The sequence below is a fragment of the Populus euphratica genome, unplaced genomic scaffold (genome assembly GCF_000495115.2).
Source record: "Populus euphratica unplaced genomic scaffold, PopEup_1.0 scaffold66.1, whole genome shotgun sequence".
NCBI classification, from domain to species: domain Eukaryota; kingdom Viridiplantae; phylum Streptophyta; class Magnoliopsida; order Malpighiales; family Salicaceae; genus Populus; species Populus euphratica.
In genome coordinates, this window is record NW_011499944.1 from 789,412 (window position 1) to 805,347 (window position 15,936).

At 29.3% G+C, this 15,936-nt stretch overlaps 1 protein-coding gene across 1 annotated transcript; it reads right to left on the reverse strand.

The window, feature by feature from the left end:
• Positions 1-415: 415 nt before the first annotated feature.
• On the reverse strand, positions 416-2,586 carry LOC105137374 (butyrate--CoA ligase AAE11, peroxisomal-like). The gene is made up of 2 exons (XM_011043102.1): positions 2,304-2,586; positions 416-2,180 (listed from the first exon to the last, which is right to left on the reverse strand). The coding sequence occupies exons 1-2, from the start codon at positions 2,499-2,501 to the stop codon at positions 624-626; spliced, it is 1,755 nt and encodes a 584-aa protein (XP_011041404.1). The 5' UTR covers positions 2,502-2,586; the 3' UTR covers positions 416-623.
• Between the last annotated feature and the right edge of the window lie 13,350 nt (positions 2,587-15,936).

Consider the following 15,936-nt stretch of genomic DNA (forward strand, 5'->3'; position numbering starts at 1 on the left):
AAGCATCCTCTGTTACATGAGATTAAAGATCAAGTTAAGTCCTTCACCTTTCCCCATTCAGTGAACCTAAATCTTTGTTTTGAATCATGCCATTTCAACCCCTCTACGTTCAATGTAAGGTAATTTGAGATTCTTTGTTCAATTACACCATAACATTTGTCATTCATTTAGTTATTTAATTAGTAGAATTAAGTGGTTTAAATCACTTTTAATCAGAAGATTCAAATTTAAAACAATATTCAATATAACCATTTGCAAAAAGTAGAGAGACCATGCTTGATTCTTAGCCAATACTGCACTATATCATTTTATTTCTTTAATAACTTCAGGGCATACTCCCATTCCGAGAAACTCAGTCTTGACTTGTGCATCCCTAGCTAGACCAGCGTTTTATCTGAGGCATTCGGTGTCTATATAACACAAAGTGATTGACACTTCAAGCTTAATATATAATCATCAAACCATAGTTCAAAAATATTAAAAACAGGTAACGTGATATATGCCAGGGAAAGGGCACGTATCAAGCTCAACCAAGCGAGTGGAATCCTACCCTCAACCCTTATTTGTTTTGTTCAGAAGAAAAAGAATGATAGTTGGCGATAAACATTTGAACCATATCAAGTTCAAAGACGAGAGGAAGGAACACGAACTGGCTGAGCCTTATGTTCTTGTGTTTCCGTTTTGGCATTGATTTGGGCAGTCTTCTTGCTAGGAAAGTTCTCCGAGACAACAAAGTTTCGTGTTAAATCCCTTAACTGGAATTTCTGAACTTTTCCTGTTGAAGTCTTGGGTAACTCAGACATGAACTCCACCTTCTTTGGAACCATATAGTGGGGAAGCTTTTTCCTGCAGTAAGCAATAATATCAGCTTCTTTGACATCATCAGATTTCCCTTCTGAGTTCTTCTTAATGGCAAGAAAAGCGCAAGGACTTTCTCCCCAAACTGGGTGTGGCATGGCCACCACAGCTGCCTCTAGGACTCTTGGATGGCTGTAAAGAACAGACTCTAATTCTACACTGCTGATATTTTCACCACCAGATATAATGACATCTTTTGATCTGTCCTTGATTTCCAAGTATCCGTCAGGATGTATGACCCCAATATCGCCTGTAGCAAACCAACCATTCTTGAATGCTTTCGCGGTGGCCTTTGGGTCCTTGAAATACCCTTTCATAACGGTGCTTCCTCTCAGAACAATTTCCCCCATTGTTTTACCATCCCAAGGCACGCTGATCATTGTACTCAAATCTTTAACATCCATATGAGCAAGAGCTACTGTGTTAATCCCTTGTCTAGCCATGATTCTTGACTGATCTTGGCTAGGAAGATTGTTCCACTTAGCATGCCACTCGCACACAAGAGCTGGTCCAACCTCTGTCAGGCCATATGAATGAGTGACATGGAATCCTAATGGTTTCATCTTTTCAAGTAGTGAGGCCGGTGGTGGGGCACCACCGACAAGTATTTGGACAGGAGAAGATATTTCTCGACGCTCGTCAGGTTTGGCCTCAAGAAGGATGTTGAAAACAATGGGTGCACAGCACATGTGAGTCACCTTGTGCTGAGCAATGTTCCTATACATGTCTTTAGCAGTGGTATTGCGTAGGCAAACGTTGGTTCCACCGCGTGCTGCAATGCCCCAAGCTAAGGTCCAGCCATTACAGTGGAACATAGGAAGAGACCACAAGTAAACAGGCTCACTTTTCATTTCCCAGCCAATGATTATGCCAAGGGAACCAAGGAAGACACCTCTGTGGCTATAGACAACTCCTTTTGGCTCTGATGTTGTTCCAGACGTGTAATTCAGGGCTATGGCATCCCATTCATCTTGGACGGCATAAGGAATGCACCCTGGGTTGCCCTTTCGGACTAGTTGTTCATACTCCCATTCGCCGAAAATGGCACCTGTCGGTGACTCAATGTCATCAATGAGAACGACTGAAGGGAGAACCAATTTGGATGAAATAGATTCACTTGTCATCATTATTTGGAGGGCCTGCCTTGCCAACTGCACAAATTGGTAGTCAACAAAGAAGACCTTCGCTTCTGAATGGCGCAGAATGGTGGCTACGTGATTTGGATTTAGCCTCGTGTTGATGGCATTGATCACCCCTCCTGCCATGGGCACTGCAAAGTGCATCTCATACAGAGCTGGAATGTTCGGAGCCAAAACCGAAACCTGTTAATAAGATAGTAAATAACATCGTAAGTGCACAAACAAATACGGTGGTCCAAGAATACCCTAGCCATCGAAACAAAACAAAAAACATGGACACGACACATGCTATATCCAAAAACTTACAACATCGTTTTTGGCAATATTAAAGGAACGGAGAGAATCAGCTAGACGGAGGCAACGCTCATATGTTTGCTGCCACGTGAAGTGGGTTCTCTCGTATACAACAGATAGGCGATTGCCATAAACTTTGGCAGCTCTCTTCAAGAAATTTATGGGTGTGAGGGGAACGTAATTTGCATCACATTTTGGAAGTTGATCCATGGAAGATTGCTTTATTAGAAAGAAAGAGGTGATATTGGTAGATAGTTTTAAGTTGAAGTTGGATAATTGGTGTTTAAATAGGGAATTGAGGAGATAGTGTTAAGTTGAAGTTGGATAATTGGTGTTTAAATAGGGAATTGAGGACACAAGTTGAAAGGTTAGGACCACCTAATGATATAAATAACTGGATAAACATAGCAAGACTTGTCAAAGTAAATGATATGATTGTTGTTATTATTGTGTAAGTTTTGGAACTTGCCAATATGACTCTTATTCTTTTCAATATATCCTCGTCAACTTTTTCTTTTTAATTTTGATAAGTTTTTTTTTTTATCCTTATTTGTTTATGTAATTTTCATTATGCCACCAGTTTTATTTTTTATTTCTTTTAAATTTTTTTAACACAATAAAAAATCGATTCATCAATTATCGCCTCTTTATAACATGTATAGTATAAAGTTATTAGAAATTAATTTCTCCTTAACATTTTATATTATATATGTAAGATAATGCAATAATACATATATTTTAAAAGAAAAGCAGTGTGGAGAATACTTAAAAGCTCCAACCTCAATTGAAAAATCTAACAACCTGAATTAAAAAATCTAAAATGATTAGAAATGACTAATCTCATCAAAAAAAATTTAAGTCCTGCCATCAAGAAGCTCATCATGTCATTAAAAAGTGTAATCCCTGCCATAATCACCTAATAATTTTGACGCTTTTTTTTTTAAATCATGATAAAGTTAATTACATAACAATTTTGAGCAATTTTTTTCTTTTTCTTTTTCTTTTTTATGAAATTTATTGAACATGAAGTTAAAAATTGATCACAATAATTGTAGTCTATTTATAATATTTATGGTACAAAGTTATTGAAAGTTATTTTTTTTATTTTATATAGTAAGTTTGTGAATAAATAAAAAAAAATGTTTGAAACGGAAAGCAATTTTAAGACTATTTCTATTTTTTATTTTTTAAGACGAGGTCAAGAGTTGATGACGTGACCATTGATCATCATCATTTTTTTGGATGAACAAATTAATTGATGTCCATGTATTCATTTATTTATTTATAGTCTGTCTCTATTGCAAGCCACTTTGTACATGATTAGACGGCAAAAAAATGAGATATAATCGATTCTTAATTTTTACCATATATATATATATATATATATGGAGATGCAGTTCGAAGATTAAAAATAATAACTTCAAGAGTTGGTAGGATGGTTAAAAAACTATATTTTTTCCTTTGATTTTCTAGGTGACTTGCATTAAAAAACCTATTAAGTTTTTGCAAATACAGAATATATATTTAATATTGCTCCCATATGTCGAAAAATATTAATTAATGCTACAAGTTGACTTCGTAATTTGCAAAATACAATTACTTGGACCAGTAAAATACACGTTTGAATGATTCCACGTGTTAGTTAATAAAAAATAGCTTACCACATTTTGTACTTGGTATGCGTTTCTAAATTGTTTGACTGAGTTTGGGGTTGCAAATTTCTATGACCCTCTAACTACTGAGTAAACAAGAAGATACTCCTTGTTTTTTTTCATTAGAGTTTAGCCCCTCTAAAGCGTAGATCAAGCTCTGTCACTAGTTGTTACACATGGTGATGGAATAAAAGCAAAGCGACGAAAAACTTCCTAAATCTCTATACAATAATGTTCTTAGCTTGTTAATGTCAAAATCATGTGAGTATTCTCATTTATATACAATTACAGAAGAAGTTTGAAATGCAAAAAATACATGATAAAAGTTTGGCATGTGAGCGAGCGGTGTTGGGTAATTATTAAGAAATGCGGGTGTTCAATTGGATTCCAGGTTAGTTTATAAACATTAAATTTTAATATTTATGTAATTAAGTTTTTTGATTTGATCAAATTAATTTTTAAAAATTATAATTTAAATCTAAATTGAATCTTTTTGTTAAAACTTAAATTGACTTCAAGAATTAATTTTTCTTGTAATTAATCCCTAAATAAAATTCAATTTAACCTTGAAAAATTCTATTTGAGTTCTTAAACATACAACATTGAACTTTTTTCCTCAAAATTAATTTCTCCTTATCAATAAGGTTAAAATTTTAAATTTTGTATATTTTGACTCTCCTCAACCAATCTTTGACAATTTCTTAAAAGTCTTGGTATGTTCTTCTCAATTGATAGATATTTTTTTTTGTTTTTTTCCTTCCATCGTCATTTTATTTTAGTTTTTTAGTGTTTTATCTTTTCTTTTATCTTTTTTGAATATTTTGTTTATATGAGGCCCAAAATAGATAACAAGAACAAGAATTCAAAGACAATCAAATACAATTAAGAGTTATAGTAGGTAAATATTCATATATAGCATTCAATAACGACTGGTGTGGCGAACAAGATAAGTGAAAATCTAATATAATCTTGGAGGAGATACCTGGAATGATTTGAATCTTGTAACTATCAAGCTAAATGATATAAACATTCCTTGAACTACAAGTTGTTTTATTAGACATCCTTCGATTTTATTATTTTTGTTCATGAATTTCTACTCTTGAATTATATATAGGGAGTTTTGATTTACACTCCTTTGGATATGTTTTATTGATTTTGAGTTGCATATGTTTCTTTATAAAATATAAAGATATTACATTAAAATTGGTAAAAAAAAAAATTACCTTGATAAAAACATCATTTACAATAGATAAATTTTTCATCAAGAAATTAACCCTAGATATATTTATAACTTTTGGTATATTTTAAGGAATAAAAGACTTGCATGTGATATTTTAATGAATAATTAAATGGATGTAAGGGCTCATCTTTTTTATATTAAGTATTAATGAAGCTCCGCGTTAAAATGAAAACGATACATCTTACCAACCTCATGAATGGATAATATGTATCTTAATATAGAAATTGGAGTTGGTGGGGGTTACCCAATGAACAAGTTTTTGAAGCTAATTCTTGATAAAAACCTATAATAATTATATTTGGGGTTTCTATCAAATAAAGACTTTCTAAATCACATATCCCTCAATGCACACATTGATAGGAAAATAATACCAATACCATTGAATGAGGTTTTAATATTGATTTTATATTAGTTTTTGACATATTTTTTGACATAACAAGTTTTTTTAAACTTAAATTTACACAAATTCATTATTTTACTTTTTTAAAAAAATATAATTAGAAAAAATAAAAATAATAAAATTTAAACTCATAATTATTTGATTATAAAAATTATAATATCATGTAAAGTAATTTTTTAGAATAAAAACTGAAATGGTTAGCTTAAACCTAATAAATAACTTTATTAATTCAGCTCTAATAAAAATATGAGGTGACGTAAAGTGACAAGTAAATAAATAATTTATTTCAAATTTTTCAAACAATTGAAAGCTATCTTTGGGAGCGGCTGAATGCAATTTGTGAATGGAAAACAAATTTTTTTTTAGAATGTCCGTGCAATAATGGGGTTAGCATTAGGATGAAATATGTTATTTATTACCCTATGTTTTTTATTAATTAAAAGTATATTAAAATAATATTTTTTTATGTTCAATTTAAAATCATTTAAAATTACCTAAAAAAGCATTAATCTTTTGTGTTACAACCTATTTTTCAAAGCATTTTTTACTTAAAAATAATTTTTATTATTTTTTATTTTTAACATCAACATATTAAAATCATTTAAAAATACATAAAAAAAAATTAATCTTCTTTGTTACAACTTGTTTTTAAAATTGCTTTTGACTTGAAATATCATTACAAAAACAAATGCTCACGAAATCTCCCTCCCTTGTTTTAATGATATAACAAATTTAGTCTATTTTCTTAATATTTTCAATTCAATTTCTACAAATAAAAAGGTAGATCATTTTTTGCCGGCAAAGTTTCTTGGTTATACATTTAACCTTCCTCCCCCTAACATGCAAAAGTAGCATGTTCACTTTGATTTCTAATTATAATGTATTGCCTGAGATGGTTAAGTTTGTCTCCACCTACCTTAAAGAAAAGAAGTTTTTTGGCCCCCATAGACTCCAATCTTAGATCTTTCCTAATGGCGTGGATGTTATTTTTGCCGCCACGTATATAACTACCCACTTCCTCGCCGGAGGTCATTTTTTATATATATAAATAAAGTTGTTGGTATATGTTGCTTTCTATAGGTTATTTCTTGCAGCAATTAATGACGCCAGCATTGAATGATTCATACTAACTATATATTTTTTGTATTATATGTTGGGATGGGTGACGGTGACTGGAAAGATGCTATCATATATTGTTTGACTTCCAATACTCATATGTTTCCTCCTAGCATTTAAAGCATTGAATTTTTTTCTTGAAATTCTTAGGTTCCATCTTAGGGGAAAAAATGCCATACTAATATCTTGAGATGAAGAAAACGTTTTAATAGTAATCAAACAATCATACGTGATATTGAGATTTGGATAAAAAGGTAAAAAAAAAAAAAGTTAATTTGTCAATTGTTTGGTGCCTTCCGTGAGCATGATTCATTTTGCAATGATAGTAATTAATTAGTAATGCCCTTAACCTCTCTTATCGACGTGAACATAATAAGGATTCAATAAGACAACACAATCTTTGTAAATTGTAAAAGTAAACAATTAATTAATTATTATTTTCTACAATCTTTGTAAATTGTAAAAGTAAATAAATAATTAATTATTATTTTCTTAAAATTAATCATTTTATCACTTATAAAAAAGTAATAGTTTTCTTTTTCTTTTTAGTTTCATAAATTCAATAATTAGTTATGATTACATAAATAATATTTTTTTTTATTTCGAGGTAAGAGTTAACAGGAACATTGATGAATTTTAAAAGTATAAATAAAATTTACCTAAAATATCTTAAAATATTTTACATAAAAAATATTTTAAGATATTTAGTAAATCAAAAAATACATAATTATAGTAAAATAATAATGATATGCTATGATGATAAAGTAGTGGTGATGGTAATGATTAAGAGGTGAGGGTAGGTTAGGAATGATGGTTGTGATAGTGGCATAATGATGATGGAATGGTGGCAATTATAAAGATAGACTTCATTTAATGATGAATCAACAAGACTTGCAAAAAAACCAAGTCTAAGCAAAAACTTATTGAAATACTAGAACCATGCTTGGGGGTATATTTCAGACTATAAAGAGTTCTTTGTAAGGAACAAATATAAGGGGAAATTCAGGATTAATATATCTAAGAGATTGTTCCATGTAAATTGCCTCTTCAAGTAAACCATGCAAAAAATTATTTTTAATATCAAGTAGATGCAAATTCTAATTATGAATAACAACAAGTGTCAAGACAATTCTAACAATGGCAGGATGAACAACTAGAGTGAATGTTTTATCAAAGTCAGTGCCATGTTTTTTAGAGAAACCCTGGGCCACTAGATGAGCTTTGTGACGTTCTATTGAACCATCTACTTTAAGCTTCATCATAAAAACCCTTCGATAACCAATAATATTATGATTACTTGGACGAGAAACTAAACGCTATATGTTATTCTACTTGAGAGCAACAATTTCATCATTCATAGCAAAAGGCCATTCAAGATGCTTGATGGTTGATTTAAATCCATAAGGTTACTTAACTGCAAGATGTATATAAAACCATAATAAATGAATAATCTAAAGGTTAACAATATTGTTCTTAGCACGAGTAACCATAAGGTAACTAGTGGATGAGAAGAAGAAAAGGAAGAAGCAAAAGGTATAGTTTTTAAGGCCATCGTTGGCGATGAAGGTTGTAAGGAATCTTTTGTAAGTGGCAAAGGAATGTGTAAATCAGTACAGGGAGCACATGAGTAGGATATCAGGCAATGATCTGAAATCACACCTGAAGTTAAAGTATCATTAAAAAAAACTAGTCAGAAGAATCATCAAATGTAATTTTCACCTAAAGATGGAAGAGGTTAAGAAGTAGAAGTGTAAGGAAAGTATTCTTTAAAAAATTATAAATGTCGAGAAATGTATAGTCAATTAGATTTTTTATACAAGCAACAAAAACCTTTATGAAGGTGACTATAGCCATTAAAAACACAATTTATGAGATAACAGAGGTAATCAAAAGTATGGAGCATGAAAAAGAAGGAGGGTGACCATATAAAGTTTCATAAAGAGACTTATCATCAAGAAGTAGTTATAGGAAGCGATTGATGAGATACCAAGGAATGGAAAAGGATTCAACCTATAAATATAAAGACACAATAGAATGAAACATAAGTGTAAGATTATTTTTGGTACTATGACAATGCTTTCTTTCTATAATGTCATTCTAATTCAGAATATAAGGACAAGTAATACATTGTATTATACCATTCTTATGAAAAAATAAGTTAAAATATTTATTTATAAACCTAATATCACCATCACATTGAAATGATTTGGTTTTCAATTCAAATTGAGTTTAGACATACTTATAAAAGTGAACAAATATGTCAAAAAATTTAGACTTTAGTTTTGATGGATAAAACCAATAAAAATATGAAAATTCATCAATTAAAATGCAATAATACTTATAACCAGATGAAGAAGTAACAAAGAAGACACCTCATAAATCATAATGTATATTTTAAAATAAAGAATTACATTGTTGATCTAAACTAGAGAATGGTAAATGATGATTTTTACCTAGCTAACAACCAAAAAAAAGTTTAGAATTAATCATTGATTATCAAAAGCTGAAATAATACCATGTTTATTTATAGAGAAAACAATACAAAAAAAAGATGTTCTAATCATACATGTCAAGTAATGGATGAAGCACGAAGATTACATGTAAAAAGACTAGATAAAAAAAAAAACTTGCATAGCCACAGTAAAAAACATATAGCATGTTTTACATCGACCTATTCCCACCACCATTCTTGTTATTAGGTCATCTATAAAAAAAATCAGAGGAAAAAAAATTAACTGAGCAATTATTCTCAAGAGTAAATTTATTGATTAACAAAAGATTTTTTATAAGGCTAGCCACAGTGAGAACATTAGATAAAGGTAAATGATGTGAAGCAATAATGGATTTGATTTCTTCAATTCAAGAAATAGACATGGAATTACTATTATTAATATATAACATTTGGTTACCAGTATAAGAAATGAAATTGTCAAAGACATTAACAACATTTGTCATATGTAAGATAGCCCTAGTATTAGTATACCATTCAGAATTAGTAGATGGGTCAAATGAGATAGCAACAAAGGCTTCAATTAAGTCATCCCTTTTGGCTTTCTTTAATAACTTGCTAAGTTTTTTACACTTCTTGACAGTGTCTCTTTTTGCTATACCATTGATAGGTAACAATCGAAGATCTAAAAAAATATCTAAAAGTTGATGGAGAGATGGCAGATTTTGGATGACCAAAATGACACTAAAAGAGGAACCTTATTGTGTAACAAAAGTAAACTGAGAGGATGAATCACCATGAAGAGACCGAGAGAAAAGCTCATGGCTAAAAACTAGTGGTGACAAGTTCGCAAAGGAAGGCATTGATAATGGTGATAATATTGAGGTTGAAAAGGTTTTATAATCAGATCTAAGACCAAAAAAAAACCAGTATATCTTATATGTTATCAATAAGTTTGTCAATTACACTAAGTTAATCATAAAAGGAGCGAAAGGAATGAGCATATTCAGCAACACCATAAGAGCCTCATTGTATTAGTTGGAGTTTGTCTTTCAATTGAATTTCTTGAATTTTAGAATTGTATGGAAAAAAAAAAGACTTCAAGAGCTAGCTAAGCATCATTAATAATAGAGCAATTAACAACTTCAGCTATACATTCCTTAGTGAGAAAAGCATGAAGAAGGTTAAGTATAATATGATCTTATGCGTGCTATTTTTTGTAAAAAAAGATTCAATACTAGATTAGTATCTTGGTGAATCTAGACAGAAAGTACTGGAAAAGATCCATCTAAAAAGACCATTAAATCCTGACTTTCAAGTTAAAGAATAAAGTGACTACACTATAAGAGGTAAGTTATGAGAGTGAGTTTGATGGTCTTTATATGAACTATCATACTAAGTGAAATTTGGTTGGTAGAAAATTCAGCCACACTATCTTGCAAGAATTTCAAACCAGTTTTGATATCATGAAAAGGTAATGTCACACTAACATGTTGTGTGGCGATCTTTATTTATAAATTGCATATATATGGTATCTATATAATCATAAAAATAAAAATAAAAATACAAAGTAAATGCATTGATATTTATAATGATGAAGGTGGTGATGGTAGTAGAAGGTGATTGAAATTATTTGATGAAATTGTGAGTGAATTATTTTTTATAAAATATTTTACAATGATCAAATATATATATAAAAAAAAAGTGAGAGAGAGAATATTATTCTATAAAATATTTTACCAAAAACATCCTCTTGATTAAAACCAAACACCATCAATACTGAATCATTGAGATTTTCCCGTTGCCTTCAATATTTTCAGAATTATTTGAAATGATGAAAGGGTAAAAATGATTAATCTTAGTGAGCTGTTTTCATAACATGTATAAGAGCTAAAATCGATTGTCTATCCAACTTATAATTTAATCTTATTTTTATTAAAACAAGACAGAACTAAAATCATACTACGTGCAAGCCAAAGTTTTTAATCCTCTCTGGCATTGCATAAGATGCACTGACTTCCTTCCTAATTAGAATTAAGTAGTCTTTTCTCTACTTCAAAAAACAAGTTCTGAAGTCAAGCATTCCCACCATATAAATTCAAACCAAAAAAAAAATAAGAAGTAGGCAAGTCGAACAACCCCACCATAACAATTGAAACCAGATATCTATATATATTTCTGATATTGAAGATCCCATGAACAAGTACCGGGAGAATTAAAAATTATAATGTCAGAAGAATGGGAAGAAACAGTAGCTGTTTGATTTTGATTTGAAAATACTCGCCTTGTAGTCATTGCATTGCGTGTTTTTATAAGTAGCCTTACGTGGATGATGATAATTGAATGTATAAATATCATTACAGCTGCAATTGCCAATTAATCTATTGCTAGAGCCTCCGAACATGTCACAGATGACGAGGAAACATTGAAGGATATTCATCACCAGTTTAGTTCTTGTCAGCTGGTGACTGCAGTTCTATGTATTAATTTAAAAATATATATACAATAGCGTCCAAGTTGGTATGTGGTTGGTGCCTATATGATTTTATTTTATATTTTGTTTTTTATGTAAAGGATATGTTTTTTGTTTCTTTCAACGAATCTAATGTTTTTGAAAACTAGGGTTTTAAAGTAGTTTTCATATCAAATTGGTGATAAAAATTATTGCCCTCTTATGGTTACATTTGTGTTGTAGTATACATCTACAAACTAAAATATAAAAACCAAAAAAGTGTTGATTTAACTTTTTATTGTTTAGTTCAATGGCCTTGATTAGATTTTGAAATTTTATTTTATCAAAAAATTAATTTAATCTTAAAATTTAAATTATTAGATGAGGTTTTATATATTGATTTATATTATTCTTTAATATATTTATATAGATATTGATTTATCCACATGTTCAAATTATATATTTAGATAATTTAACGTTTAGAATTACACTTCTTATTGTATTTTTTTTGTTTTTTTCACTGTAATTTTTTTTAATCAGTTTGTCATTTTATTAATAGCACTGGCTATATCTTAATAATATTCTCCCTCAATTACTATAAGAAAAAACAAAAAGAGTGTTGATGATCTCTTAATTTGCTTTTGTTTGTTGAGAAATTCAACTCCCAAACTTCTACAAAAATGAAACCAAAACGTCATCTTTGATTTATGTTACCTAATGAGCAGAATTGATTTGTGTATAAGGTTTATTTGAAATGGTATTAGTCTAAACTTTACATCCTATTTCTTTAAAGGAATAAATTCCAAAATCTTTCCTTCAGGTTTGAATGTCTCCTAATTATCTCTCAAAAAAATCATTTTCCCCCTCAATTTCCATCCGTACATTTCAAAGTGAAATCAAATGATTTCTTCTATTATCACTGCTAGAAAAATAGAAAGAAAGAAAGTCGAAGAAATTTGTAATTAATTCTACCAAAATGATTCATGAAGCCAATATAAATTTAACGGAAGGTAAATTGATGCATTATAGAAATGTAATCTTATAATTATTTTTTTTCCATTTCAAGTTAGTAATTAAGTTTTTAAAATTTGATACCAGAAAAATCGAAACATTAAAATATAATTAAAATATATGAAAAAAACATTGTAAATTTTATCACATGTTACTGTAAATTGCTAAAATGTTTTTTTATTTTTTTAAATAATTTTCATCGATTTTATTTTTTAAATATTGAACTGATTAAGAATTTAGCTTTGTAATATTTTTTTTAAAACATTGTTAATTGCTACAATGTTTTCCTATATAGTTTTTTTTATAATTTTTAAAAAAATATTTATTGATTTTATTTTTTTAATATTAAATTAGTTGATAATTACACCTGTAACTTTTCTCACAAATAACATTGTACATTGCCACAGTGTTTCTCTACATAATTTTTTCAGTTTTTTATGATTTGTTATCAAAATTATATTTGTTAATTTTATTTTTTTAATATTGAGTTGGTTGAGAATTTAACTTTGTAATTTTTTTTAAACATTGTGAATTGTTACCGTGTTTTCCCTGCATGATTTTTTTTCTATTTTATGTTTTTTGAATTATTTTTTTTATTTTACTTTTAATATTGAGCTGGTTAAAAATTACAATTATAATTAAGATTAAAGCATATAGGGAAAGCATTATAGTTTTCCTCACAAAACACTATGGATTGCTATAATGTTTCCCCACATAGTTTTTTTTTTGTGTTTTTTATGATTTTTTTCAAAATTATATTCGTCAAATTTATTTTTTTAATATTGAGTTGGATGAGAATTTATCTTTATAATTTTTTCTTTAAAACATTATGAATTGCTATAGTGTTTCCCCACATGATTTTTTATGACTTTTTTCAAAATTATCTTTGTCGATTTTATTTTTTAATTAAGTTGGTTGAGAATTACAATACAATATGTGGGGAAAGCATTGTGGCTTTCCTCACAAATTACTATGGATTGCTACAGTGTTTTCTCCACGTGGTTTTTTATGTTGTTTTAAATTTTTATTTTATTTTTTTTATATTAAACTAGTTGAAAATTACATTTACAAGTAAGGCTAAATATTGTGAGGAAAGCATTGTAGTTTTCCTTACAAAATATAGTGGATTGTTATAGTGTTTCCCGACATAGTTTTTTCTCATTTTTTGTGTTTTCTTTTTTGTTATGACTTTTTCCAAAATGATCTTTGTTAATTTTATTATTTTAATATTGAGCTGGTTAGAATTTAATTTTGTAATTTTTTTCTTTAAAAACATTATGGATTGATACATTGTTTCCTCACATGGTTTTTTTATATTTTTTTAAAATTATTTTTGTTAATTTTATTTTTTTAATATTAAGTTGGTCGAGAATCATAATTACAATAAAGCTTACTCATGTGGAGAAAGCATTGTAACTTTTCTCATAAAACATTGTGGAGTGTTACAGTATCTCCCTATATGGTTTTTTTCCTTATAATTGTTTTAAAATTATCTTTATTGATTTTATTTTTTTAATATTGAGATAGTTGAGAATTATAATTATAAGTAAGGTTAAATTATATGGGGGAAAGACTGTAGTTTTCCTCACAAAACATTATGAATTGCTACAGTGTTTCCAACATAGTTTTTTTTGTGTGTTTTTTTGTTATGTTTTTTTAAATTATTTTTGTTGATTTTATTTTTTTAATATTGAGCTGGTTGAAAATTTAGCTTTGTAATTTTAAAAAAGGAAAACAATATGGATTACTTTAGTATTCCCCTATATGGTTTTTTTTTATAATGATTTTTTCTAAAATTATCTTTGTTGATTTTATTTTTTTGATATTGAGTTGGTTGAAAATTACAATTATAATAAGGTTAAATCATATGGGAAAAATAATATAACTTTCCTCACAAAATATTATAGATTGCTATAGTGTTTTCCTTATCTTTGTCGATTTTATTGAAAAAAACACTGTGGTTTTCCTCACATAATATTATGAATTGCTACAATATTTTTTTTATGGTTTTTTTATTTTTTTAAATTATCTTTATTAATTTTATTTTTTTAATATTAAGCTGATATATAATTTAGTTTTATAAAAAAAATTTATTAATAGAAAAGCTAAATTATATAGCAAAAAACTAAATCATGCGGGGAAAATACTATATTTTTTGTCACAAAATACTATGAATTGCTACGAATCATTTTATTTAATTTCTAATTTTTTTATCATTAACACAATTTTTTTTCCATCATAAAATATTAATTTCATCACACTTCCAATTTTTATTATTTATTTAGTATTGTTTTGTAATTATAATATCACCAAGCATATTTATTTTATAAATTAAGGATAACACGAAAGTATACTATCTAATTGCTAGTTAAATCCTGAGCATTCAAGGAATTTAACAGCGAACTTGTTTGAGTTTTCGGTTAGCACCAATCCATGTGCTAGAAGAACTTCTTCGACCTATCCTTTGGTTTCCTATAAGAGCTCTTCGACGAACTGAATCTTGGTGATCTTGGTGATTTATCTATCGAGAATGCGTAAGAAGCTCCTATGATCGAGGGAAAGGGTGAGGCCACTAACAAGGTCGTGGATGTTGGTGACCTAAATGAAGCCAAACCCCACTCTGTCCCTCTTGAAACTATCGAGATCACTATTTAGCTCGTATTGAATGCATGGGGACTCATAAATGAGGATGAAGAGCCTTCCCGGCCTGAGCTTCCAGGAAAAAACGTGATGGTGAGACCTCTTCCAGTCTCTCTAGCTAGGGATCCTCTGCTCATAATAATTCTTGACTTATGACTATTTGATTCGTAATGGATTTTGGAAGGCATATGTTTAAACTTAACTATTTTTTAATTGATATTGTTAATTAATTATTATTCTTATAATAATCTAAGTGATATTATTAATTGTTAAAGGTTTACAGATACATGGACTGGAGTAAAAAACAATCATTCCTTTACCCTTCACCTAACTGATAAAACACCCTAGGAAAAAAACACATATCTACCTTTCTCCCATCACCCGCACTGAACCAACCGAACTAGACCCCCCAGCCCGAACAATCAAGCCACCACACCATCAAACCGACGCCAAAAACCAGCTGAGAACCCAAATTAAAACCAGCGCCACCACCCATCAACACCCTATATCTCCATAGCTACCAATGGACACGACATGCACTGTCATCACCAAAAACCTCCAGCTCTTTCGCCTCCAAAAAACAGCAACCAATGAGCAAATCAGCCCCACATTGCCCACCATCGCCACCGTCAAACATTTTTACTATTTTTAATATTGTTAATATTAAATTCTTAATTTTCACTAT

Bases quoted from the DNA above. Each gene is read 5' to 3' on its own strand.
- LOC105137374 (XM_011043102.1), bottom strand. From the start codon at position 2,501: ATGGATCAACTTCCAAAATGTGATGCAAATTACGTTCCCCTCACACCC. The intron at 2,181-2,303 runs GTAAGTTTTTGG...TCTTATTAACAG, and splicing joins ATATTGCCAAAAACGATGTT to GTTTCGGTTTTGGCTCCGAA.